Consider the following 26963-nt stretch of genomic DNA (forward strand, 5'->3'; position numbering starts at 1 on the left):
TATGTTTTGAATGGAATAAAATATCTAAAGATTGAATAATTTGTCTACTAAAGGATGAAGGGGTTGTAGTAGTTAGATAACGCTTAAAACTCGCTCAGAGATAGTGAGAAACATACAGAGAGGAAAAGGGAAATAGGAGAAATTAGGATATATAAGAAATAGGAGAAATACACATGATCAGAAGTTTAGTGACAAGCAACCGAACAAACGTGTTCATTTATTGAAAACAATATCATTTTCCCTCCCACTTTTGATAGTTATTTCAGTCTCCAGCTAGAGCCCCGGAACGAATTCCAGTGTGCCCAAAACTGGCCATCATGCTTCCATATTCGTTCAGAGGCATCGCAATTAAATTTTCTCCGCGATACGGTTATAAAAAGACGATGTTGGTACGAATGACAAACGTAAAAGTCAAAAATGTTCTAAATGGCCACCCGACAGACCCCACTGGGATTCTGCATAAATCCGAAATCGTTGGACTGACTGATCGATCGATCATCTGAAACTATGATAATTTTTGGTTTATGTCTGAAAATTTCAAACAAATCGGTCAAAAATTGAATGAATTCGAGCAAAAACATCATCAAAATTTTGATGCGCAAAAGAGGTTGGGGCTGCAAAGGGTAATCAACCCTCTTGGTTATCATTTCCCATTTCGGTATATCCTATACTATTAAAGACGACCGCATACTCCACGTTCGTCTAATACTCTAATTGATCTGATCTGATCGAGTTTATTAACAAAACTGCAAATGATGGACTATTTCTTTGTTTAACCACATTTAAAATGTATGAATGATAGAATATCATTAAAAAAATGTGCAAACATATACTGTAGTGCTGTAATTATGTCTCGTGGATCCACTTATAGTCAGTTCCGTCCCGTTTTTTTAACTTGCACATAGGACAGCAATTACAATATAGGACAGTTCGATGAAATTCCAGCAAAAATCAATGTTTTGTAATATCTCCATATTTGTCAATTATCTATATTTGTTCTTATTCATCGCATCGCATTTATTTATATTTATTTTTACGACAAGCCTTACAAAACCTTCCTTACGACAAAACCCAAAACTTATCCCCTCCCTCTCGCTAGCATACTCTTTCACACACACACAGTTTTCTCTTCTTATATTCCAATAGCTGCTTATTGTATTCAAGCTCATCCTTTCTGGCTTTCTGTTTCCTTAGCTCACTTTCGATACGTTGTCTGGCTTCGTCTTCTCTCAACTTATAACTTTTGCGCGTAGCGAGCTATTTCCCCCGTATGTTCGACCAGTAAGTCCAGAGGATCATCCCTGGGCCCTGTAGCATAATCGGACTAATAATATTAGCTACAAGTTACAAGTTACAAGTCAAAAAATTACAAGTACTTGTAATTTGTGTTGCATAAAAGTGATTCGCCAACTAATAATATTAGTACTTGTATTATTAGTAAGGTTGAAATGACAAGTCTGTCAGGTTCATTTACCTGTCAAAATTCATCCGACAGTTCACTGTTAATGCGGCGATAAATGATTTGTTTATGTTTTTCTGCAAGTTTTTGCATAGAATTCTGCGATAGATATACACGGAAAACGAATTTATTATCCTTCTCTCTTTAATGTATTGATTCAATCCGGTTTCTTTGTATTGGCATGGTATTGAAGTGATTTTCTACGTGGTTTTTATATGCGGATTTTGGGATTGACATGGGTTTCAGCTATTGCGATTTGTACTTGTGGGTTTCAATTTATGTGTTTTGCGAAACTTATGCGGATTTGGATTTTTTTTAGTCCAATAATTGAAATTGTTGAAACTATTATGAAATTTAGGCGATTTCTTGAAAGATAAATCATTTCAAAATTTAAGTTCAAAATACTTACATAATATCGTATCAAATTTTATTAAAAATTTAAGTAGTTTTTCTTTATTTTCCATGATTGTTATCAAGAATAGGGCAAGATGCATGGCCCGACCCGAGATTGTTCAGTACAACAACTCACATTTGAATCAAGTCATTTTTAGGTAAACTAAAGTTACTAAACTTTGCTCTGGGTAATATGTTTTTACGTGGATTAAGGTAAACAACGTGGTGTTAGAAGAGTCATTTTACACTAAATTGACGTCAGCACTTAGAGTATTTCTGCTTTCTCATGAGTTTTTTGAAAAATTTCATAATTCTCAGTTTTGTACTGGAACAAGAAATTTATTCGTAGTGCATAGTATTTCACTGTATGATAATTTAATGCACTTTGGATAATAGTTGCTTTATATTTGCTTTCCACAGCTGACATAATAAAATAAAAGCTACTTGTAAATTAAATTACAGCACCATTCATACTTGTAAAAGAAACTACAAGCCAACGCTAATAATTTGTACTTGTATTTTCTTTATGCAACAGTTACTTGTAAATTCCACTAATATTATTAGTGCGCTTTACTTGTAATATTAGACTTGTAATTTGATACTTGTAGATTCATTATGCAACAGAAAAATACAAGTTACAAGCTACTCTACTAATATTATTAGTGAAATTTCGATTATGCTACAGGCCCCTGGTATCTGTATTCCGCCGCTTGCGTTTCGATGAACGATTAACAGTTTTCTCAATATCCACTGTTTCTTCTGCTTCTTCGACTTCGTTGTTCGGAAGAAGCCCCTGTAAAGTACTGCTAAGCAGTGGCGATCCAAAAGTTGTATGCTGATGGCGCTCTGGTTGTGATGTTGTTGGAATACTTTTAAGTATATTACTCTATAACAAGACAATTTCCTTTTACATACCAGCATGATTAATCATTTTGGATAATAATTTCACTACCACTTCTTCCATTGGCGACAAAATTTTCATTGCATTCGGTCCGCCACCCGTAGCATTGGCTTCGCGTTTATTATGCACCAACTTATTTTTTATACTGTTTTTGTAATCAGTCCAAACCTGCAAGTATAATAGATTAGATAATTATTAATAAAGTAAAAAGATTTGATATGTTAAAAAAAACCTTTTGCCAGTCCTTTTCCGTGCGAGTCGGCGGTCCCAGACTGTTGAGGCGGACGGTGAGATCTCTCCATATATCGTCGTATGAATTGCGGTTTATTCCGGACGCTTCGCAGAATTTTAAACCCCTGGCCACCGCCGGTTGAGGTAACGAGGAAGTTAAACTGCTTTCGATTAGTTACTCGTACTCTGAAACGAATTATTTTTACAATTAAATCAATATTTTTGAGCAGTTTAAAAAAAACTTACCGTTTCACCTCCATATTTCACTTTTTGAACTGCTCTCGATTAGTTCAACGGTATCGACAAATCTCACACAGAAACGTCACTTAAATTAGACTTTTGTCGATGAACATCGACAACGAGAATACACTGAAAGTTCATCGGATTTCATTCACATCGACATTAGTCACGGCCAAGATGAATACACAGCTAGGTGTTTCAATCTGCCCAATTTATGGACGAGAAGAAGGCGGGGGTGAAAAATTCGTTTTCGGTGCAAAACGTAAACAAACCGGCTGGCTATCCCATACGAAAATCCAAGATAGCGGAATCGTGAATTTGGCAGATTGGAACACCTAGCTGTGTATTCATCTTGGTCACGGCATAGACTTATGCAGGAGTTCATCGAATTCACTCACCCGACGGATTTTGACATTTGAGCGGGTCGTTTTCTCGAACAAAAGTTCATTTTACGTTCATTATGCGACCCGCTCAAACGTCATAATTTTTTGGGGGAGTTCATTTTGCGTTAGTCTATTCGTAAACGGGAATCGGAACAAACAGTCGAATCGACTAGTTTCGTTTCACATGGCACGCAGAATAAACACAATCGTCAAATCAACATTTTCGTCAAAGTGTTGTTAGGCTTTATTTACTTAAATTTTAACTCCTGAAAGTCTGAAACTAGTTCTTAACTCGTTTTCATTAACATGATCATTCGGAATATATGATTTTAAACTTAGCATACCATCTTGAAATGATAATAATTTTGTTCAAAATATCATACTTTTGAACGGGGGTAAAATTTGTTTTGTAGTAAATACAAACGAATATAATACATTTATTTTTATTGTTAGAAACCCTTACGTTACGCTGTGAAGTAGGGAGAGGTATGGAATTTCTCCAAATTGCGTTACGTAATTTGTGAACGGACCCTTATTATTGTATCATTTAACCGATTCAATCCGGATGGGTCATATATGACCCAAGAATCAGTTGTCGAAAATCAGTTTTAAGAGATAGAGCCTTGCTTCCTTCAGCAAAAATGTTCAAAATTAACTGTTCCATCCAGGAAAAATATTGCCCCGGTCAGGTTATGGTCACTAGGATGATCTAGAGCATCCAAACTATCCTTGAGTTCTAATTTTGATGTTCTAAGGAATCAACACCATTTTTTACCACATTCTGATTAAATAATTGAACTTGAAATGCTTTATGATAATATCCCGCACCTGTCCTGCAGTATAACAGATCTTTTTCAATACCTAAGATACTCCAATCAGTTCTTCAACTCAGATCTTAATATTCAAATCGGTCAACAAAAAAACCTACGATGTCCCCACTATTTTTATGAGTTGGGACAGCTCCACGGTTCTTCATTACACCATTACAGACACACCACAGAATTCGTTCGGCATCTACGACACTCCAAACTATCCTTGAGTACAGATCCTAATATTCAAATCGATCAACATGCAGATCTTCGATGTCCCCACTAGTTTTATGAGTTGGAATAGCTCCAGGATACCTCGTAACACCATAAAAGACACTCCACAGAATTAGTTCGACACCTACGACACTCCAAACTCTCCTTGAGTACAGATCCTAATGTTCAAATCGATCAACATGCAGATCTTCGATGTCCTCAATAGTTTTATGAGTTGGGATAGCTCCAGGATACCTCGTAACATAATTACAGACACACCACAGAATTCGTTCGACGTCTAAGACACTTCAAACTATCCATGAGCTCAGATTCTAATATTCAAATCGATCAACATGAAGATCTTCGACGTCCTTACTAGTTTTTATGAGTTGGAATGGCTTCAAGGTACCTCTTAACACCATTACAGACGCATCACAGAATTCGATCAATATCTACGACACTCCAAACTATCCTTGAGTACAGATCCTAATATTCAAATCGATCAACATGCAGATCTTTGATGTCCCCACTAGTTTTATGAGTTGGAATAGCTCCAGGATACCTCGTAACATCATTACAGACACACCACAGAATTCTTTCGATATCTACGACACTCCAAACTCTCCTTGAGATCAGATCCCAATATTTAAATCGATCAACATAGAGATCCTCGATGTCCCCACTAGTTTTATGAGGTGAAATAGCTCCGCGATACCTCGTAACACCATTACAGGCACACCAGAGTGCGTTCGACATCGATGGCATTCCAAACTATCCTTGAGTACAGGTCTTAATATTCAAATCGATCAACATGAAGATCTTCGATGTCCCCACTAGTTTTATGAGTTGGAATAGCTCCACGGGATTTCGTGACACCATTATAGACACATCACAGAATTCGTTTGACATCTACGACACTCCAAACTGTCTTTGAGCGCAGATCCTAATATTCAAAACGATCAACATGAAGATCTCCGATGTCTAAACTATTTTTACGAGATGGAATAGCTCCACGGAACTTCGGTACACAGTAAGATATACACCACAGAATTCGTTGAACATGTACGACACTCCAAACTCCAAACAAGCTCAGATCCCTATTTACAAATCGATCAACTAGAAGATCTTTGATGTCCCCACTATTTTTATGAGTTGGAATAGCTCCATGAGAATTCATTAAACCATTATAAATACATAACAGAATTCGTTGAACATCTGTTATACTCCAAACTATCCATGAGTACAGATCAGAATATTCAAAACGATCCACATAGAGATCTTCGATGTCTCAACTATTTTTATGAGTTGTAATAACTCCACGGGATTTGGTTACACTATTAGAGACACGTCACAGAATTCGCTCGACATCTACGACACTCCAAACTGTCTTTGAGCTCAGATCCCAATATTCAAATCGATCAACACGAAGATCTTTGAGGTCTCCACTATTTCTATGAGTGGAAATAGCTCCACGGGACTTCGATACACCATTATATATTCATTACAGAAATCGTTGAACATCGACGACACTCCAAACTGTTCATGAGTACAGATCTCAATACTCAAATCGATCAACATGAAGATCTACGTCATCCCATCTATTTTTATGAGTTGGAATAGCTCTACTGGACTTCGTTACACCATTATAGAGACATTGTAGAATTCGTTGAACATGTACGACAATACAAATTGTCCATGAGTTCAATTCTTTATATTCAAATCGATCAACAAGAAGATGTACGATGGTCTAGCATGAATTTACCGCCAAAAAATTGTATGATGAAGGACATCTAGGGAAGATTGATATAGTACGTACAATTACTATTTTCAACACCCCTTTCCCCTTCGCCACTTCTTGTAATGAACCTCTAGTTTTTTTTTATTATTCGTCACGCAATTTGTGAATAACCACGTTACACAAATTTCATCAATAATAAATCAATAGAAATACAATGACCTGTTACCTGTTAGTCTACTAAATATTTTTTCGATGAAGAAGATTATTATTGAGAAACTTAACTATTGATTCCTTTTGGTACACTGCTTTCAAAAAGTTTACTCCTAGTGTGCTGCATGTTTGCAGCAGTGCACCAGAGCTTAACATGCCGATTCGAAAGTTTTACTGAAACGCCTTCTGTTGACGCAGAATCACATCAAATGGATGCAGAGGAACTGAGAGAGAGATTTTTTTAGCAACATGATTTAGCTATTACACTTAATTCATTTTGGGATAAGTATGAAATAAAAATAAGTATAAGCATTTGAAATGAAATTTTGTGATATTATTCATACGTAAATTACATTACTCTTACATATAAATGTTAGTCTTAGTAACATCCACTTCCGTGCAATACTGAAACCAATTATATTGTCGATTGAATGTATTGCGAGCTTTATTCAGTTCTTGGTACGCAATCCTCATTTATTGGTTAGACTGTCATCTTATGATACCCCTTGGTGGTTTCAATACGTATAGAAATGGTAAACACTTGGGTAAACATATCGTATAAAATATATAATATGTATAATAAGTATGAAACAAGTAAGTATGAGAGTACCAACGCCTTCAGGGTGCAACTTACTCTAATTCTGATCGATTATGGAGTAGCAATAATTCACATGTATAGCCCAGCCGGTCATCAAGAGACGCCGTGGTACCAAGCTTTATTTTATAACACTTCTTCTTCTTCTTCTTCTTCTTCTTCTTCTTATTATTATTATTGGCATTACATCCCCACACTGGGACAGAGCCGCCTCGCAGCTTAGTGTTCATTAAGCACTTCCACAGTTATAAACTGCGAGGTTTCTAAGCCAGGTTACCATTTTTGCATTTGTATATCATGAGGCTAGCACGATGATACTTTTATGCCCAGGGAAGTCGAGACAATTTCCAATCCGAAAATTGTCTAGACCGGCACCGGGAATCGTTTGTGATCACAATAACACGTTTTTTTTCGTACTTACGTATTGTGTACGTAATGATGTCCATTTGAGCAATTCCAACTAATAAGATTTTTAAATAATGGTTTAATGATGTTCCATGATGGTTCTCCAACTAACAAACAAGCTTCAGAATCCATAAATCACTATGTTGGTCTTTTGTACCTCCAATATCTGAACTCATGTATGGCGCCGTAAATATTCCGGGAATGTTATGATTTGTATATACTGGTATATTGATGTCCCATGGGGTTTCTACAACTGACACACACGCTCAGGATCCTATGATTCACTCTGTTGGCCTCGTAGACCTCCAATATCTGAACTCAAAAATCGTTTGGAGTACCGTAGATATTCTTGGAATGTTTCAATTTCCATATACTGGTGTAATGATGTCTCATGGGGTTTTACAACTAACACATAAGCTGAGTTGCCTTTGAATCACTCTGTTGGTCTTGTAGACCACCAAGATCTGAATTCAAGAATGATTTGGAGTGCCGTAGATACTCTGGGAATATTGTATTTTGTATATACTGGTGTAATGATGTTCCATGAGGCTTCTCCAGCTAACACACAAGCTCGGAAATCAATGAATCACTCTGTTGGTCTTGAAGACCTCCAGTATCTGAACTCAAGAATGACTTGGATTACCCCAGGAACTCTGGGAATGCTGTGATTTGCATATTCTGGTGTAATGATATCCCAAGGGGTTGCTCCAACTAACGTACAAGCTCAGGACCCTATGAATCACTCTGTTGGTGTTCTAGAACTTCAAGATCTGAACTCAAGAAAGGTTTGGAGTACCGTAGATATTCTGGGAATGTGGATGTTTTTATATATTGACATAATCACGTCCCATGGGGTTTTTACAACTAACACACAAGCTCAGGAACCTATCTATCACTACGTTGGTCTTGTAGGCCTCCAAGATCTGAACTCAAGAATTGTTTGGAGTACCGTAGATATTCTGGGAGTCTTGTATTTTGTATATACTACTGTAATAATGTTCCATGGGGCTCCTCCAACTATTACACAAGCTCGGGAGCCTATGAACTGCAATGTTGATCTTGTAGACCACCAAGATCTGAACTCAAGAATAGTTTGGAGTACCGTTTATGTTTTGATAACACTGCGATTTGATAAAAAATAGTTTAATTATGTCTCAAGTAGCAATGCCAACTTCAAATAAGGATTGAGGGCCCGTAAAACGCTTTGTTGTTTATGTAGATCATCAAGATCTGAACTCAAGGAAGGTTTGGAAGCCCTAGAAGATCTCAAAAAAAATATTTTGCCCCATATTTCTACTTTTTCATGGTTTGCATACGTTTTTGAAGCAGAATGTCCAACATTTATGTTGAAATACGACGAAAAAAAATCCGGATTGAATCGGTTAATGAAGTCAACGAGTAATCTTCTAACGCCCAAGACCGTCTTTAGACGGAGTGCTTTGATTATGTTTTTGTTATTTTTTTGTTCAGATTTCAAAAAGTTTTGATGTTGATCAATAATATAAAGTTTAATACTTATTCAAATCTGGGGCCTGTAGCATAATCGAACTTTTACTAATAATATTAGTAGAGTAGCTTGACTCTTGTATTTTTCTGTTGCATAATGAATCTACAAGTATGAATTTACAAGACTAATAATACAAGTAAACCGCACTTATAATATTAGTGGAATTTACAAGTAACTGTTGCATAAAGAAAATACAAGTAAAAATTATTAGCGATGGTTTGTAGTTTCTTTTACAAGTATGAATGGTGCTGTAATTTAATTTACAAGTAGCTTATTTTATTATTTTAGCTGTGCAAAGTAATTGAATCATTTGTTTGAGAAACTGCATAAGTCCATTTACACTATTTCGAGAAAACAACAAAAAACTGTTTTTGACCAAATTTGCACCGAATCTTTCAATTTCTTCGATACAGATCAATAGTTTTTGGCAAAAATCAACACCCTGGGGCATTTTCAGTGCAAAAAATGTAAGCAGTACTTCTCAATTGCTCTTCAAAGTACGTGGACATATGTAGTTTCTCAAACAAACGAGAAATTTTCCATACATTCCTGAACAAAAATTTTTTTTTCATATTTTTTGCCAGAATACGTATTTTTGGACGAGGATTCAGAATATATAAAAAGCTCATTTTGGCCAAAAATGTTACATATGCAGTTTCTCAAACAAACGGTTCAATTATGCATCGTTTAATCGTTTTTAACGACAGAGAAAGAAACTATTATTCTAGTTGATTCAAATTACCATATAATGAAATACTGTGCTTAGTGCATAACACTGAGAATTATGAAAATTTTCAAATGACTTTGGATATAGTAGAAGTACTTTAAGTGCTGACATCAAGTATTCAAATGGTTGAGCGCTAAAGATCATTAGCAATTATGCAGTACACAGAAACCCAAAACTACTCAAAAGTGGGTTGTTTTAGGTCAACTCCGTACTTTGTACCAATATCCCAATTTGAGTAAAATGAGTTTCCTAACACTTAGGGCCGCTTTCTTCACCTCCGCTTAGTGCTTAAACCAGGTTTAAACGTATGGGTAAGCACCGCTTAAGAGTTAAGCGGAGGTGAAGAAAACGACCCTTAATAGTTTAACTTAATCCACTTAAAACATATTACCAAAGCTGAGTTTAGTTTACCCAAAGTTAACTTTATTTATCTCAAAATTGAGAATATATTAATTTACTGAAATTTGTATTACTGTATTATTGTACTAAACAATTTCGTTTAAGACCATGCATATTTCTTTATTTTTGACAACAATCATGGGAAAGAAAGGAAAAACGTAAAAACTACCTAAATTCTGAGTAGAATTTATTGCGATATTCTCATCAGTTAGTATTTTGAACTAAAAAAGAAATCGTTCAAATTTCATAATCGAATTAGAAGCAAAATCCAAACTTGCATAAGTCTCACAATACACGTAAATTAAACCCGTTTCAAAAACACACAACAAACAAGTCTATCGGGATTCGATTTATCATGGAGGATACGTACGCGTAACTTACAAATCGCCCTAATTAAAACTTAAGTCAATCCCAAAGACCACGTAAAAACGACTCCAGTCAGTGTGCTATACATTGGCTTGGTTAAAACTGCCAATACCACGAAGCCGGCTTAAACCGCGGAATCAATAAATTTTCAGAGATCATAATTCGCAAATTACAAGTACTTGTAATTTGTTGACTTGTAACTTGTAACTTGTAGCTAATATTATTAGTCTGGTTATGCTACAGAGCCGGTCGAAGAAAAAATTTTAAACTAGAAAAACAAAATTCTAGAAAAGCTATTGTTGTTAAGACTCGAAAAAAAATTTTAGTTCTGTTTGAATGTAGTTGACCTATCATTAGACAAATATGTGAATGCGATGTAAAAGTTCAACAAAAAAGTTCAATTGGTGTAGCTGTGGATGTCCGCATTGAAAAGATGTCCGCATGCCGCATTTAAGTGTTTCTTCCTCAGCGTTGGTGGGACGCACGCAAGAAGAATGGTGTTATGGACGCCCGCTTTCAATAGATTCTAGGACGCCCGTAGAATGGTGTTATTGTCGTCATTACGCTGGAATGTCTTGAAAGTGATTTTCCATATTTAGGTTTGGCACCCATAATGGTGTATTCAAAGTGTTTTTCAAGTGTTCAGTCAATCTTAGTGAATCGAGAGTTGCACACCCATGGATTACGGATAAAATCCTCGAAGCTCTATGGAATAAATCCATTTTAAACCTTATCCAATCTCTCCGGAACTCATTCTGATTCAATCACAATTTTTAAGTTTTCTTTTCTGGAACACTAGGAATATAGAGCAAAATCCTTGGAGAATATTTTATTATCCAGCAATATTCTTTCCAGAAATGTATATTATTGGTCGATTTTGGCTATTCTCATGTGAGACGATTATATATTTCAAATTACTGCCTACGATTATTCTCACTTTATTCGAGCAATCCCAGATTTCTCACTCAATACAAGAATAAGCTAAAATCATTATTATTACTCTAGAAATCTTTAAAACTTTAGAACAGAGCCCCTTTGGAGCTCAAACAAGACTTGTAATTCATAGCTCAGAATACAAAACATTTTTTAAATTTCAAGTTTTTCTGGCACCATCCATTCCGTTACAATCAAATATTCGTGCCATTGTAATCTCAACTTATTTGATTTCATAAATGACTAGTTTTGGTTGCATTTCGATTGGTATGAATCCATCAATATTCATGTCAACATGTACAGTGTGACGATTCCATCTCCAGAAATCTGTTAAACCCGTCTTGACTCTCGAGCCTCCAAAAGCTTTAACATATTTATTATTCTCTAGCATCTTGAGCGCTATCCACTCCGGCACGCATATAATTGGCAACAACCGGAGCGCAAAACCCTTCGCAAGGCGGGAAATCTCAAAGCAATTAAGTGCGATGGAAGCACAAATCCATTCTTATCCCTTCTCTAATCCACGTTATTATAGCACCTGAGCCCGTTTATTACCGCGCGCCACTCGAAGCTCAAGGGGGCAAGTACGGCCAATTCATCATCCCATCAAGTGCCGTACGAATGCACACTTCAAGAACCGACGCGCCCTTCATTCTGCTGCCTCGTGGTCGTATCGCGGCGCTCGCGCGATTGTACAGCGTATCTTTATTGGGATTCAATCAAGCCACCTAATCAACAAATCCCGATCCCCGACACCTTGTAGGAACATGGATGGAACAAGCGTATCGTGTGTCGTTCGTACGAGCAAAAATAATGAACTTGATAAACACGATTGGGCGTACGCATTTAATGCGGGGCGTAGAAAATTTACGACCTTGATAACGTTGCGGTGGTGGGTGTAAACGCGATACCCCTTCCTAATCATCTATTTACGTTAAACTCATATGCCAAAAACTTCGACACGATTGCTTTCGAGAATCGAAAATAGTCTCCTGGCATTGAACCAAGTGCGTTTTCTCAAAAATAACCACCTTTGTTTGCATTTGCACAACGACTCGGTGATAAATTTAAAACGAGTTTCGTTTTATGACAGCAGTGCTGCCAGTTTCTCAGTGCTTAAATCATCAAAATTGTCATCTACTTACCGCACGGCATTCGATCTGTTGAGATTCCGCTTGGCTTTCTCGTAACGCACTCCGCCACCGAAATCATATTCCTCGTAACTCCCATTAATGCTGCTACTGCTACTGCTGCAACTGCTACTATCCCCACCACAACCGAAAACAGCGGCACCCATCGGTCGGTAGGCCAGCGGAATGATAGAACCCACCACGTCGTCCGCTTCGTCGTGGTAGACGGAATCTGAACTTTGCGACAGACGCGTCAAGTTGCAGTCCTGGTAGTTATTTCGGAACGGGATCGGTAGCAGGAACCGCAAGGTGGCCCCATTGCTGTAGGGCATCTGTAAATGGACCGGAGGGAAGTTTAAGAAATATAGGTCAGATATATATCACAAAAATGGGTCATTTAGTTAAGCCAAGTCAAGTAATAAAAATTATTAAAATCAGGTCGAAACATTCTTAGCTTAAGATAAAAGCAGTCCTCATACTCAATGCGTCTGGAGAAAGCTTTCTAACTTTTTGGAGAAGCTTTCTAAGCTTGTGGAGGAATCTTTCCCAGCTTCTAGAGAACGCATTCCAAGCTTCTGAAGTGAACTTTCCAAGCTTCTGAAGCAAGCTTCCTCCAGAAATCTGGTAAGGTTCCTCCAGAAGATTAAAAAGGTTCCTTGGAAAGCTTCCACCAGAAGCTTGGAAAATTTCCCTCAGAAGCTTGAAAAGCTTCCTCCAGAAGCTTGAAAATCTTCATCCAGAAGCTTGAAAAGCTTCCCCCAGAAGCTTGAAAAGCTCCCCCCAAAAGCTTGGAAAGCTTTCACCAGAAACTTGGAAAGCTCCCACAAGAAGCTTGGAAAGCTTCCACGCTAAAGCTTGGGAAGCTTTCACCAGAAGCTTGGAATGCTTCCACCAAAAGGTTGGAATGGTTCCACCAGAAGCTTGGAAAGCTTCCGCCAGAAGCTTGAAAAGCTTCCGCCAGAAGCTTGGTAAGCTTCCACCAGAAGCTTGGAAAGCTTCCTCCAGAAGCTTGGAAAGCTTCCCCCAGAAGCTTGGAAAGCTTCCCCCAGAAGCTTGGAAAGCTTCCCCCAGAAGCTTGGAAAGCTTCCCCCAGAAGCTTGGAAAGCTTCCCCCAGAAGCTTGGAAAGCTTCCCCCAGAAGCTTGGAAAGCTTCCCCCAGAAGCTTGGAAAGCTTCCCCCAGAAGCTTGGAAAGCTTCCACCAGAAGCTTGGAAAGCTTCCCCCAGAAGCTTGGAAAGCTTCCACCAGAAGCTTGGAAACCTTCCACCAGAAGCTAGGAAAGCTTCCACCAGAAGCTTGGAAAGCTTCCACCAGCAGCTTGGAAAGCTTCCACCAGCAGCTTGGAAAGCTTCCACCAGAAGCTTGGAAAGCTTCCACCAGAAGCTTGGAAACCTTCCACCAGAAGCTAGGAAAGCTTCCACCAGAAGCTTGGAAAGCTTCCACCAGCAGCTTGGAAAGCTTCCACCAGCAGCTTGGAAAGCTCCCACAAGAAGCTTGGAAAGCTTCCACGCTAAAGCTTGGGAAGCTTTCACCAGAAGCTTGGAATGCTTCCACCAAAAGGTTGGAATGGTTCCACCAGAAGCTTAGAAAGCTTTCGCCAGATGCTTGAGAAGCTTCCGCCAGAAGCTTAAAAAGCTTCCACCAGAAGCTTGGAAAGCTTCCCCCAGAAGCTTGGAAAGCTTCCCCCAGAAGCTTGGAAAGCTTCCCCCAGAAGCTTGGAAAACTTCCCCCAGAAGCTTGGAAAGCTTCCCCCAGAAGCTAGGAAAGCTTCCCCCAGAAGCTTGGAAAGCTTCCTCCAGAAGCTTGGAAAGCTTCCACCAGAAGCTTGGAAAGCTTCCACCAGAAGCTTGGAAAACTTCCACCAGAAGCTTGGAAAGCTTCCACCAGAAGCTTGGAAAGCTTCTACCAGAAGCTTGGAAAGCTTCCTCCAGAAGCTTGGAAAGCTTCTACAAGAAGCTTGGAAAGCTTCCTCCAGAAGCTTGGAAAGCTTCCACCAGAAGCTAGGAAAGCTTCCACCAGAAGCTTGGAAAGCTTCCACCAAAAGCTTAGAAAGCTTCAACCAGAAGCTTGGAACGCTTCCACCAGAAGCTTGGAAAGCTTCCCCCAGAAGCTTGAAAAGCTTCCCCCAGAAGCTTGAAAAGCTTCCCCCAGAAGCTTGAAAAGCTTCCCCCAGAAGCTTGAAAAGCTTCCCCCAGAAGCTTGAAAAGCTTCCCCCAGAAGCTTTAAAATCTACCCCCAGAAGCATGAAAAGCTTTCCCCAGAAGCTTGAAAAGCTTCCCCCAGAAGCTTGAAAAGCTTCCCCCAGAAGCTTGAAAAGCTTCCTCCAGAAGCTTGGAAAGCTTCCTCCAGAAGCTTGGAAAGCTTCCTCCAGAAGCTTGACAAAGCTTCCTCCAGAAGCTTCCAGGCTTCCTCCAGAAGCAAAGCCTCCAGAAGCTTCCTCCAGAAGCTTGGAAAGCTTCCTCCAGAAGCTTGGAAAGCTTCCTCCAGAAGCTTGGAAAGCTTCCTCCAGAAGCTTGGAAAGCTTCCTCCAGAAGCTTGGAAAGCTTCCTCCAGAAGCTTGAAAAGCTTTCCCCAGAAGCTTGAAAAGCTTTCCCCAGAAGCTTGAAAAGCTTCCCCCAGAAGCTTGAAAAGCTTTCCCCAGAAGCTTGAAAAGCTTCCTCCAGAAGCTACAAAATCTTCCCCATAGGCTTGAAATGCCACCCCATAAGCTTGGAGGCTTCCTCCAGAAGCTTGGAAGCTTCCTCCAGAAGCTTGGGCTTCCTCCAGAGCAGGCTTCCTCCAGAAGCAGGCTTCCTCCAGAAGCAGGCTTCCTCCAGAAGCTTAGGCTTCCTCCAGAAGCTTGGGCTTCCTCAGAAGCAGGCTTCCTCCAGAAGCTTGGAAGCTTCCTCCAGAAGCAGGCTTCCTCCAGAAGCAGGCTTCCTCCAGAGAAGCTTAGGCTTCCTCCAGAAGCAGGCTTCCTCCAGAAGCTTAGGCTTCCTCCAGAAGCTTAGGCTTCCTCCAGAAGCTTAGGCTTCCTCCAGGCAGAGCTTCCTCCAGAAGCAGGCTTCCTCCAAGCTTGGAAGCTTCCTCCAGAAGCTTGGGCTTCACTCCAGAAGCTTAGGCTTCCTCCAGAAGCTTGGCTTCCTCCAGAAGCAGGCTTATCCAGAAGCTTGGAAAGCTTCCTCCACAAGCTTGGAAAGCTTCCTCCAGAAGCTTGGAAAGCTTCCTCCACAAGCTTGGAAAGCTTCCTCCACAAGCTTGGAAAGCTTCCTCCACAAGCTTGGAAAGCTTCCTCCACAAGCTTGGAAAGCTTCCTCCACAAGCTTGGAAAGCTTCCTCCACAAGCTTGGAAAGCTTCCTCCAGAAGCTTAGAAAGTTTCCTCCAGAAGCTTGGCTGGAAAAGCTTCTTCCAAAAGCATAGAAAGCTTCCTCCAGAAGCTTAGAAGCTTAGAAAAGCTTCCTCCACAAGCTTGGAAAGCTTCCTCCAGAAGCAGGCTTCACAGAAGCTTCCTCCAGAAGCTTAGGCTTCCCACAGAAGCTTGGAAGCTTCCACAGAAGCTTGAAAAGCTTCCACAGAAGCAGAAGAAGCTTGAAAAGCTTCCCCCAGAAGCTTGAAAAGCTTCCCCCAGAAGCTTGAAAAGCTTCCCTCAGAAGCTTGAAAAGCTTCCCTCAGAAGCTTGAAAAGCTTCCCCCAGAAGCTTGAAAAGCTTCCCCCAGAAGCTTGAAAAGCTTCCCCCAGAAGCTTGGAAAGCTTCCTCCAGAAGCTTGGAAAGCTTCCTCCAGAAGCTTGAAAAGCTTGGAAAGCTTCCTCCAGAAGCTTGAAAAGCTTCCCCAGAAGCTTGAAAAGCTTCCCCCAGAAGCTTGAAAAGCTTCCCCAAGAAGCTTGAAAATCTTCCTCAAGAAGCTTGAAAATCTTCCCCCAGAAGCTACAAAATCTTCCCCCATAGGCTTGAAATGCCACCCCCATAAGCTTGGAGAGCTTCCTCCAGAAGCTTGTTAAGCTTCCTCCAGAAGCTTGGAAAGCTTCCTCCAGAAGCTTGGAAAGCTTCCTCCAGAAGCATGGAAAGCTTCCTCTAGAAGCAGCTTCCTCCAGAAGCTTAGGCTTCCTCCAGAGCATGGAAGCTTCCTCCAGAAGCTTAGGCTTCCTCCAGAAGCTTAGGCTTCCTCCAGAAGCTTGAGCCTCCAGAGCTTGCTTCAGAAGCTTAGGCTTCCTTCAGAGCTTGGAAGCTTCCTTCAGAAGCTTAGGCTTCCTTCAGAAGCTTGAGCTTCCTCCAGAGCTTGGAAGCAATCCAGAAGCTTAGGCTTCCTCCAGAAGCTTGGGCTTCCTCCACAAGCTTAGGCTTCCTCCACAAGCTTGGAAGCTTCCTCCACAAGCTTGGAAAGCTTCCTCCACAAGCTTGGGCTTTCTCCAAGCTTGGGCTTCCTCCACAGCTTGAAGCTTGCTCCAGAAGCTTGGGCTTCCTCCAGAAGCTTGGGCTTCCTCCAGAGCTGGAAGCTTCCTCCAGAGGCTTAGGAAGCTTCCTCCAGAAGCTTAGGAAGCTTCCTCCAGAAGCTTAGGAAGCTTCCTCCAGAAGCTTAGGCTTCCTCCAGAAGCTTAGGCTTCCTCCAGAGCTTGGGCTTCCTCCAGAAGCTTAGGCTTCCTCCAGAAGCTTAGGCTTCCTCCAGAAGCTTAGGCTTCCTCCAGCTTGGAGCTTCCTCCAGGAAGCAGCTTCCTCAGAGCTTCCAGCTTGGATGGCTTCCTCCACAGCTTGGAAGCTTCCTCCACAAGCTTGGAAGCTTCCTCCAAGCTTGGGCTTCCTCACAAGCTTGGAAAGCTTTCTCCAAGCTTGGAAGCTTCCTCCAGCTTGGAGCTTCCTCCAGAAGCTTGGAAGCTTCCTCCAAGCTTGGGCTTCCTCCAGAAGCTTAGGCTTCCTCCAGAGCTAGGCTTCCTCCAGAAGCAGGCTTCCTCCAGAAGCAGGCTTCCTCCAGAAGCAGGCTTCCTCCAGAGCTTCCTCCAGAAGCTTAGGCTTCCTCCAGAAGCTTAGGCTTCCTCAGAAGCTTAGGCTTCCTCCAGAAGCTTAGGCTTCCTCCAGAAGCTTGGCTTCCAGAAGCTTAGGCTTCCTCCAGAAGCAGGCTTCCTCCAGAAGCAGGCTTCCTCCAGAAGCAGAAGCTTCCTCCAGAAGCTTGAAAGCTTCCCAGAAGCAGGCTTCCACAGAAGCTTGAAAGCTTCCCCAGAAGCTTGAAAAGCTTCCCAGAAGCTTGAAAGCTTCCCCAGAAGCTTGAAGCAGAAGCTTGAGCAAGCTTCCACAGAAGAAGCTTGAAAAGCTTCCCCCAGAAGCTTCCTTGGAAAGCTTCCCCAGAAGCTTGAAAAGCTTCCCCTAGAAGCTTGTAAAGCTTCCCCCAGAAGCTTGAAAAGCTTCCCCCAGAAGCTTGATAAGCTTCCCCCAAAATCTTGAAAAGCTTCCCCCAGAAGTTTGCTCAGAAGCTTGAATAGCTTCCCCCGGAAGCTTGAAAAGCTTCCCCCAGAAGGAAAGCTTGGAAAGCTTCCTCCAGAAGCTTGGAAAGCTTCCTCCAGAAGCTTCGAAAGCTTCCTCCAGAAGCTTGGAAAGCTTCCTCCAGAAGCTTGGAAAGCTTCCTGCAGAAGCTTGTAAACCATCCTTCAGAAGCTTGGAAACCTTCCTCTAGAAGCTTGGAAACCTTCCTCCAGAAGTTTGGAAAGCTTCCCCCAGAAGCTTGAAGTGCTTTCCCCAAAAGCTTGAAAAGCTTCCCCCAGAAGCTTGAAAAGCTTCCCCTAGAAGCTTGAAAAGCTTCCCCTAGAAGCTTGAAAAGCTTCCCCTAGAAGCTTGAAAAGCTTCCCCTAGAAGCTTGAAAAGCTTCCCCTAGAAGCTTGAAAAGCTTCCCCTAGAAGCTTGAAAAGCTTCCCCTAGAAGCTTGAAAAGCTTCCTCCAGAAGCTTGGAAAGCTTCCTCCAGCTCCAGCTTCAGCTTGCGCATGAAACTCCCATAGCTTCCGCCAAAATCCAAGAAAGTTTTCGCCAGTAGCTCAACAAGTTTCCCCCAAAATCTTTGAAAACTTCCATCAGAAGCTCAGAAAGCCTCCGCCAGAATCTTAAAAAGCTTCCTCCACGAGGATGAGCCAGCTCACAGACTGAAAACCTCGCGAATAAATAATATAAAAACTTCCTCCAGAAGCTTAGAAAGCTTCCACCAAAAGCTTAGAAATCTTCCTCCAGAAACTTAGAAAGCTTCCTCCAGATGCTATTTTAGGTTCTGAAAAAGTCAAAATACTTTAGGTTCTGAAAAAGTCAAAGTTCTTGGAACAAGCAATGAAAAGTCTCACCGATTCTACAGACTTGGTCATGATTTTTTTTCCTCCACAACCTGGGGGAAGATCCATTAATTTTTGGGCATTTTCAACCACATCAACATTCATCTATCATCACATCATCATCAATTTCAGAATGGTTGTGCAATGTGCATTGTAAAATATTAGAAGAACTTCTTACTACATTCTGGAACACGATTGATACAAAATACAAGATTGATAAAATAATTACCAGTTTAAGAAATGGCCATAAAATTGTAATAAATGACGTAAATTAAACGAAGAATTCAATTATTGGATTCTATTTACCTTAGATAATAACGATAATAAATATTAAAAACGCGCAAATGAGTACACGTGCCAATTTTCTTTTTTCTCAAAACAAACAAGCTATGACGTGTGCATCGAAAACAAAAATCAACAACCTGTATGAAAATACAAACACTACCGTTAAGCACCACATCCCATTCTATGATCACATCGATGGAGCACGGCACTCCTCTAAGTAGCGCTGGATTGCTAAGCCAACGATATCACAAACAGCGAAATATAAATAACGAGCCGCTCTTCTTCACTTCCTCGCGCTGTTATCTATCTACACCTTTTTCTCGTTGCGCTAATTTCGCGCTGCCTTATTATCGGATTCACCGGCAGAAGCACTTGCGCAATTCGCTCTTTATTGCAGCTTGCACACTGCTTTCTTCTCCATTCCTTTCATTGCCGCTTTCATTCAACCTTCTTTTCTTAGAAACCCCAAAGAAACCTGGCTGCTTCGATTCGACTTTTTCCCCAGATTTTCGATATCACACAAGCCTACTAAGGATTAGCCACTATCACAACCACGCAGGCGATATCCACGTGAAGCTTTATCACCGCCTTGATCAGGTGAGTGGCCTTCCCTTCGTTCGCGGCGAAGAACGCGCGGTGACCGACACGATGATTTGCTTATCCGCAGTACCTAATACCGTTATTTCATCACTTGTATCAACCGACCCGATAACTGGAATCTAAATAGTCGAACCAGAAATTCTTGACATTTTTCGCGGTACGTTTTGTGTGACGAATAGCCTCAGCACAATACGAGCTCTATTGTTTGATCGGCGATGACGACGCGATCCAAGTCCCAGCGCTTCAGAATTCCGGACTGATCGATGGGACAAAAAATTTGCACTGAAGCACTGGAAAACATCAACAGCATTGTATCCATCAGTTTGTTAGAAAACTTGCTTCTTGAAGAGAAGGCTCCCCATATAAAAATAGGGGAACGAACGAACGAAGCCCGGTACGTTGTGTAGGTACGTAAGCACGGAACACTTTACTACAGTGTGATGCATCAAAAACTTTAGAAGTTAATGTTTGCCTTTCTCGAAAGCAACAAAGATGTACTGAAAGGCTATTTTTTTGTAAATTACGTATAATTATTCATAAGAATTTTAGTTTTAGATACCTACCTACTTGTGTCACAATCATTATCTGGCGTTTATTTTTTTATAATTACATATATTAAACTTAAAAACAATAGTCGTTCTCGTAGAATACATTCAATGAAAACTCTCTTTTCAAAATTCGTAACAAACAGTTATAATCAATTTCATAAACAAACCTTATTAAATTTCGATTTATGCTTTTGAAATAAATCATAAAATATCATTATTTAAGTGTAAACAAAATAAGGCATTTTTCGTGAAATATGTTGATGAAGTAAAAAGATAATAATTAAATTCGTTATTTTGATTTTCTCAGCTAACTATAACGTGTACCTTCCAAATCAGTCTACTAACATGAACTGCAGTTCTTCGGAAAGTATAAATTCTTACTAATGAATCCGATTAAAGAAGTTTTGTGAATTTTTAATATTTTTCGTTACCCTACTGTTTAATATCCCACAGGAAACAAAATAAAAGAGAAGAGAAAAAGATAAAAGTCTGCTGGTGTGTTGCGCTAAGCGGGTCGCTCATGTGTGGCCTGCGACTGCGACACTCTTCAAACACTCTTATCAACAAAATAACATTATTTTAGTTAATTATCTTGCGCGTAAAATTATTGCATTCATCCATGTAGCATTGTCAACTACTTCCACTTAAAATAAGCAGAATAATTATATTTAATACTAGAGAATACTTTCGCAAAGACTGTCAGGGTGTTATCGTTATCGGTTGAGACCGCTGAAAGAAATTTGTTGAGAGTGCTCTTGCGCAAAGCGTGTCTCGTCACAGCCCGGCCGGCGCTATAGTGAGTGAAGGGAGTGAAGGCAAAAGAGGTTTTGCGTGAAGGGGCTGTATGCCTTAAATATTGAATCAGTACATATAATATTATAATTAATTAGAATGCTTCACTCATATGTTTGGAGCAATCGTTTTTTTTTTCACCTAAAAGAATAAAATAAATATGGGCTGGAAAATTAGCAGCTCAGCAAGGTTCGGAACATTTTCCGTATCATACGTCAATCAGATCTTAATTACATTTTGTCTTGAATTTATTATAAGCATTTTAAATTAATCTTCCTATGCTGTGCTGTAGGATCTGTCAAAGTTAACACCGTCGTGTGCCTATTTTTATTTTTAGGTACTTGGATCCTTGGATTGGGAAATCTAGGAGCTGCGCCCAAATACTTTCGAACCTCTGTGTTACCACTCTCCTCGGCCTCTGAGTGATTTGAGTTGAGTCGCGGTTTTCTTTTGAGATCCATGTGCGTGAGATCTAGTTTCCCGATGCATGGCATTTGGAACTGACTCTTTGCTCTGCATTATTAAGGGGCGCGAGCAAAAGATATTAGGGTAAAATGCCCAATAGTGGACCCCCTAGTAGCGAAATTTTGCTCTTCCGGGCATAATGAGTGGAAATTTTCAAAATATTAATTTTGCATGATATCTAATATCAAGCTCTGCATCTCCTCTTCACAATACATAAATAAAACACTCAAATACTCGACGTTATTCTTCGAAATTAACATTTTAAAGTCGGACTGAATTCACCCTATAGTAGACCCCCTGGGGGTCCATAATAGGAAATTGCTTCCCTATAGTCAACACTTCATTTGATTTTCATGTTTCGTTTCGGGACGTTCTTCTTCCCTATTATGGACCCTCCAAAATATTCCTACACTGCCGTAAAAAACCTTCCGAAGTTTATTAGTTTACCTTATGAAAATTAGCCACAAGGAATCGGATTGAAAAACATAAGGTAGCCTTATGAACCCGGATGAACTTTGGATGAACCAGGTCCAAAATAAACATTTATGTTTATCTTATGTTTGTCTTACTCATTGCATTAGGCATCCTTATGAAATTTCATAGGTTTGATTTATGAAATTCTTATGTTATCAATATATATTTTTACTCATGATTTTTATAAAAATAAAGTCATTTCAGTAAATAATTATATATAACTACAATTTTATTATTCTTTTAATTTTATTTCAAATTTCAATAAAAATACAGATGTCGAGGTAGAACAACCGAACTTCTCTAAAGGATTTTAAATAATAATTAAAATAGTTTTGTTATAATTCAAAACTTTCGCTTATAGATTTCCAGAGCGATATGTACACGTTAATATATCTCACTCCGTCGGATTTGGTACATCATCAGTATGTAGTATCTGAAATATAGAAAAAAAAGCTTTTTTATTCCACCTAGCGGTATTAATGCCTTTGCCGAGTACAGAAGCATATAAGAAAAGTCGACCATTCCACGATTCCACCATTCTACTTTACTTAAAACGGATTGTGTTCTTGTGTCTTATGTAAATATAAAAATACTTCGTGAATAAATGTGCAAAGCTATTAGTACACATTTTGTCATAATAATATGTATTTTTCAAGTGTTCCTGATATCAATATTCGTATTTAACAAGTCTGCAGAGGTCTGTATACTATAGCAAATATTATATATTAACAATATAGTCCACTTTTGCGTAAAACAGGCGAACACGCGATTGAAGCGCTACAACGGATGGCGGTCGAACCATTTAGCGGTAGTCGTCGCAGTAAACGCGTCGACGCGCGTCAATGTTTTGTTTTTACTCAACGCTGTGCATCATTATACAGTTTGACACTTCTGAGCTCCCTTTCTTCCCATAGCAATTTAAATATTGTTTGACTCAGGTTTGACTCAGTTAAAGTTTAACACTTTCACCTATTTCTTCAGCGACTGTCACCGATGTTCTTAAATCTGATGAAAGAATCTAGCTAAGGAGAAAAATGTAGCTTATAATAGTGGAATGTATGTATTTCTATTGAAACTTCTGAATGCTTCAATGCAATATAAAAAAACATAATTTTATTGTAAGCATAGTTTCCAAGTCGATGTACAGAATCGGAAAAAAATTTAAATATTGTAGATTCTTATATTGTTGATTGTTTCTTATATTATCTGTACTATGGTACAGTTACGAGAAAAGGCATAATCAAATATTCCAATAGACTTAAAAGTAATGTGACGAGCTAGAGGGTTGCTGTTTAATGAGTTGCAATTTTTTTAATTCAAAGTAAACCATCAGGACAAACACATTATTCATGGACTCAAGTTGATTACCAGAACACAATTCATTTTAAATATTTATTTGATAAAACGCATGTCGTAGAGAGAATAAATGTTCGGAAATTTTCGTTCGAAGCAGCATGCATTTGTGACCTCTCGACTGGCACCAGAACTCGATTTTAGAAAAGACTTTGGAAATTTTCAACGGCAGAAGATAGATGTGTTTTTAATGTTTGCTGGTCAAAACCGGAAACATCACTTAAATCGGCCACAGGCCTGAATAGTGAACAGAGCTTTTCAGGTGCTTTGAATCTGCTATGGAATGTACAGTCGGAACCAAATGACGCAGATTCGACTGTATGGGTTTCAGTTTGAATAGCTCCTGGTGATGTCTCCTGTGGTGGGGTTGTAATGCCGGAACCCAGTACAAGACGCCGGTTAACTATTCGGCAGACAAACTGCAGAAAACTTTCCGCTCACAAAACCTACCTTTTTCAGAGTATACTTAGTGATTTAATAAGTTAAAATTAGTGTGGTTTGGATGCACTCAGCCATAGCTATGGCGTGTATTGCCACCTGGAATGAACAAATCACGAGCATTACGTAATGATATCGGTTTGGTATGTTGTGACCTGAAGTTGTGACATTTGATAACCAATGAAAAATCAATGTTACCTTGATCGATTTTAATAAAATGGTTCGACTTTTCCACACCAGCTAGCGCGATGGGCAGGAAAAATTGTTCGTTAATGACTCGTATGGGATATCCAAGAGTGGACTATCTTGTACTTTACTTTCTTTGACTATAGTATGTCTAGATGAATTTTTCAAATAGTTGTCAATAAGATCCAGGATTAAATGAGGAAATTAGGTATCGTGGACACTAGCAAAATAACACACTTATTGTACACCATTAAAATCCCAGAAAGCTACAATGAATAGGTAATACCGTCAAACGGGGTGACTTGAAACAGCGGGGTGAATTGCAACACTTGCGTTTTCCACAAGTTTTTGTTTTTTTACAATAAAAATATATCCAAACATCGACTTATATCATCACGCGTCCCTAGTTTACATTGTATTCGTTGTGCCTAGTTGGTATTTAGGTGAAAATATAACTCACTGTTGTTTTTTATATTATTTTGTGAAACTGTTTCGTAAATTGAAAGTCAAACGGCGTAAATCCGTGTATCGAATTGAAAATAATTTCACCAAAATTGATCCCTCTTCAGTTACATTATCTAATAAGGTTTGTAATTCCGCAAAACTATAAAATAATAAAATTGTTTGTTTTTGAAATATCAACTTTTTGAAATTTGTCCCCAAGTCACCCCTTGCAACAGCTGCTAGTTTTATTTTTCAAAATTGCTAATTCAGTTTTTAAACATTTTTTTAACTGGAATAGATTTTGATGTTACAGAAATTTTGTATCATGCCACGAAACTACAAGAACCCTACAGGAAGGCGCATGTATGATATTTTTTCAAAGGAAATTTTCATGAAGGCAGCGGTAGAAGTTAAGAACACAAATAGTTAGTCGGGGAAGCCGCTCGACGGTACGATTTGACCCCAACAAGAATTTCACATTATCTTAATACAGAAAATAGTAAAACTAAGACTCATGGTGGTCAAACGGTGTTGAATCCCCAAGAAGATCCAACACTGGTGGATGTTAAGAAAATTATTTCGAGCTTTTTAGTGGATTGTCTTCACCTGTCATAAGACGCGTTTGTACAATCCCATTGAATTCAATGGGATTGTACAAACTCGTCTTATGACTGGTGGATGGTTTGCTGCGGAGTGGGAAATGCCTTTTCAAAAGAATGATCCTAAAATAATCGTGGAAATGTGGATGGCAGGGAAATAAAGGAGAACCGTTTTAAAAACAACTATCCAGGGAATGACCGATTGTGTACACCATTCTTAAACCGACATAAAGCACTTTCAAACCGACGAATTGAAAATATCAATCTATCCGTTGAAATCGTAAAAAAAAGCGGAATGAGGGGAGGAGGGGGTTCCCTCAAATAAGGCCCCTGCATTGACAGTGGTGAAGAATGACCCAGGATGAACAATCACTATGATTAAGTTGTTCTAAAACATGTTCTGATTGAATTAGATGAAGTGTTGCAAGTCACCCCGCAGTAGGGGTGGCTTGCAACAACCATCATTTTGATATTATTTTCATATTTTTATTACTGTTGTATATCTGATTATATGTCTAATCACTAATATTAGGACACATTAAAAGTATCATATACTAGTAGAATGAATAAATCCTTTTAATTCAGAATTATTGAGAGAGAAACTTGAAAAGTGTTGCAAGTCACCCCGTTTGACGGTACGTAAATATAACTAATTAGTGGACTAAATAACAAAATCAATTTGATACTACAATACTTTGGCACGAAGACCTTTTGTTAGAAAATACAAAAATTATCCTAATGAAATTAGGGCCACTTTGTTATACACATACTAAATACGGTTCGAAAGACTTAATTTTCAAAATAATTTCTATAAGCACTTTGCATGCTCATCACAAGTTGCCTAGTAGCCTTCTGAAGTGAAACTCTTCAAGTGATTCCCAAATTACTCTTAATACTATATACATACCCGTTAAACATTCGACAGCTAATAACCACTAGTGGGTCACTGTTGGGAATTGTTGTTGGTCATATCCCCCGCGATGTTGTTATCATTATTGTTGTAGCCTCCCGGAACTTCAATGTGCTACAAAATAGTTTGCACTTCGCTATCCGTGGGATATTCGCAGATAGTTGTGTTGTCTACTGCCTACCACACAATTGTTCAGTGCCTTTTGCACCTAATTGGGTTCCTCGCGAGATATAGGTAGTGTAATTAATACGGATAACAAGCCTGCATGGAAAGCGCACGGAGAGTTGGTCCATCGATCTGCAATAATATAAATGTTAACAAGTAATATTAATTTGCTTTAAAAATACGGAAAATGTTACCTGGGCAGGTAACGTTTTCAACAAATCCACGCTTAACACCATGCTAGGCTGCCCCATCACCTCCAGCGGGCTAACTGTTGTAGTCTTGTACCGGACGTTGGTTCCATCCGTTGGTTCCAAAACATCACTGGCATGACAACTCCGTTGCAGGGTAACGATGAGTTTTGTCACCCAGTTACCAGTTCCACTGCCAAAACCAGTTCCCCGACATATAGAGACTCCTCGAAATATTTGTTTACCACCGAGCTTAGAAATTAAGCTGGAGATTAGGACAGGCTGATTGATTGTGATGATCGGATCGTCCGTATGGGTTCCGTTTTCCAGGTGCAGTGTTCCACATCTTTGACGACATTGGTTCCGACAAGCAGTCATGAAGAGTAGTTAGATCATTCGGTTCACTATGGAAGTTATTTGACAGGTTGATGTTGGAAGCGTTTCCAGAATACTGATGTTTTGTTTCACTTGTTTCACTATGAGTGGGCTTCTATTATTAAACAATCATAGGAACGATGCCGTTATTTTGTTCTCCTACCGCTACCTCTTGGATGATACCATTGTTACAGAAGGGATCTTTCATCGACTGTAAAT

At 39.5% G+C, this 26963-nt stretch overlaps 2 protein-coding genes and 1 pseudogene across 3 annotated transcripts in view; all 3 read right to left on the reverse strand.

The window, feature by feature from the left end:
- The window catches only part of LOC134207518 (uncharacterized), a 96735-nt gene extending 76543 nt beyond the window's left edge, over positions 1-20192 (reverse strand). Inside the window, exons 1-2 of the mRNA XM_062683223.1 lie at positions 19229-20192; positions 12655-12971 (exon numbers count right to left, since the gene is read on the reverse strand). Of these exons, the coding sequence (XP_062539207.1) occupies positions 12655-12971 (317 nt within the window). The 5' untranslated portion in view covers positions 19229-20192. The remainder of the gene's footprint in view (positions 1-12654; positions 12972-19228) is intronic.
- LOC134219263 (uncharacterized) lies at positions 2532-3244 on the reverse strand (annotated as a pseudogene).
- Positions 20193-22367: 2175 nt separating the features above from the next.
- LOC134216516 (uncharacterized) lies at positions 22368-26951 on the reverse strand. 2 transcript variants are annotated; one of them, XR_009980707.1, is made up of 3 exons: positions 26376-26951; positions 26014-26313; positions 22368-22519 (listed from the first exon to the last, which is right to left on the reverse strand). XR_009980707.1 is itself a non-coding variant. In XM_062695386.1 (2 exons), exons 1-2 carry the CDS (start codon positions 26745-26747, stop codon positions 26260-26262), a joined length of 426 nt encoding a protein of 141 aa, XP_062551370.1. In that variant the 5' UTR covers positions 26748-26951; the 3' UTR covers positions 25324-26259. The 2 variants fall into 2 exon arrangements, 1 of the variants encoding a protein (XP_062551370.1); XM_062695386.1 differs by lacking the exon at positions 22368-22519 and having other exon boundaries at positions 25324-26313.
- Positions 26952-26963: the final 12 nt, after the last annotated feature.

The sequence above is a fragment of the Armigeres subalbatus genome, chromosome 1 (assembly GCF_024139115.2).
Source record: "Armigeres subalbatus isolate Guangzhou_Male chromosome 1, GZ_Asu_2, whole genome shotgun sequence".
Taxonomy (NCBI): domain Eukaryota; kingdom Metazoa; phylum Arthropoda; class Insecta; order Diptera; family Culicidae; genus Armigeres; species Armigeres subalbatus.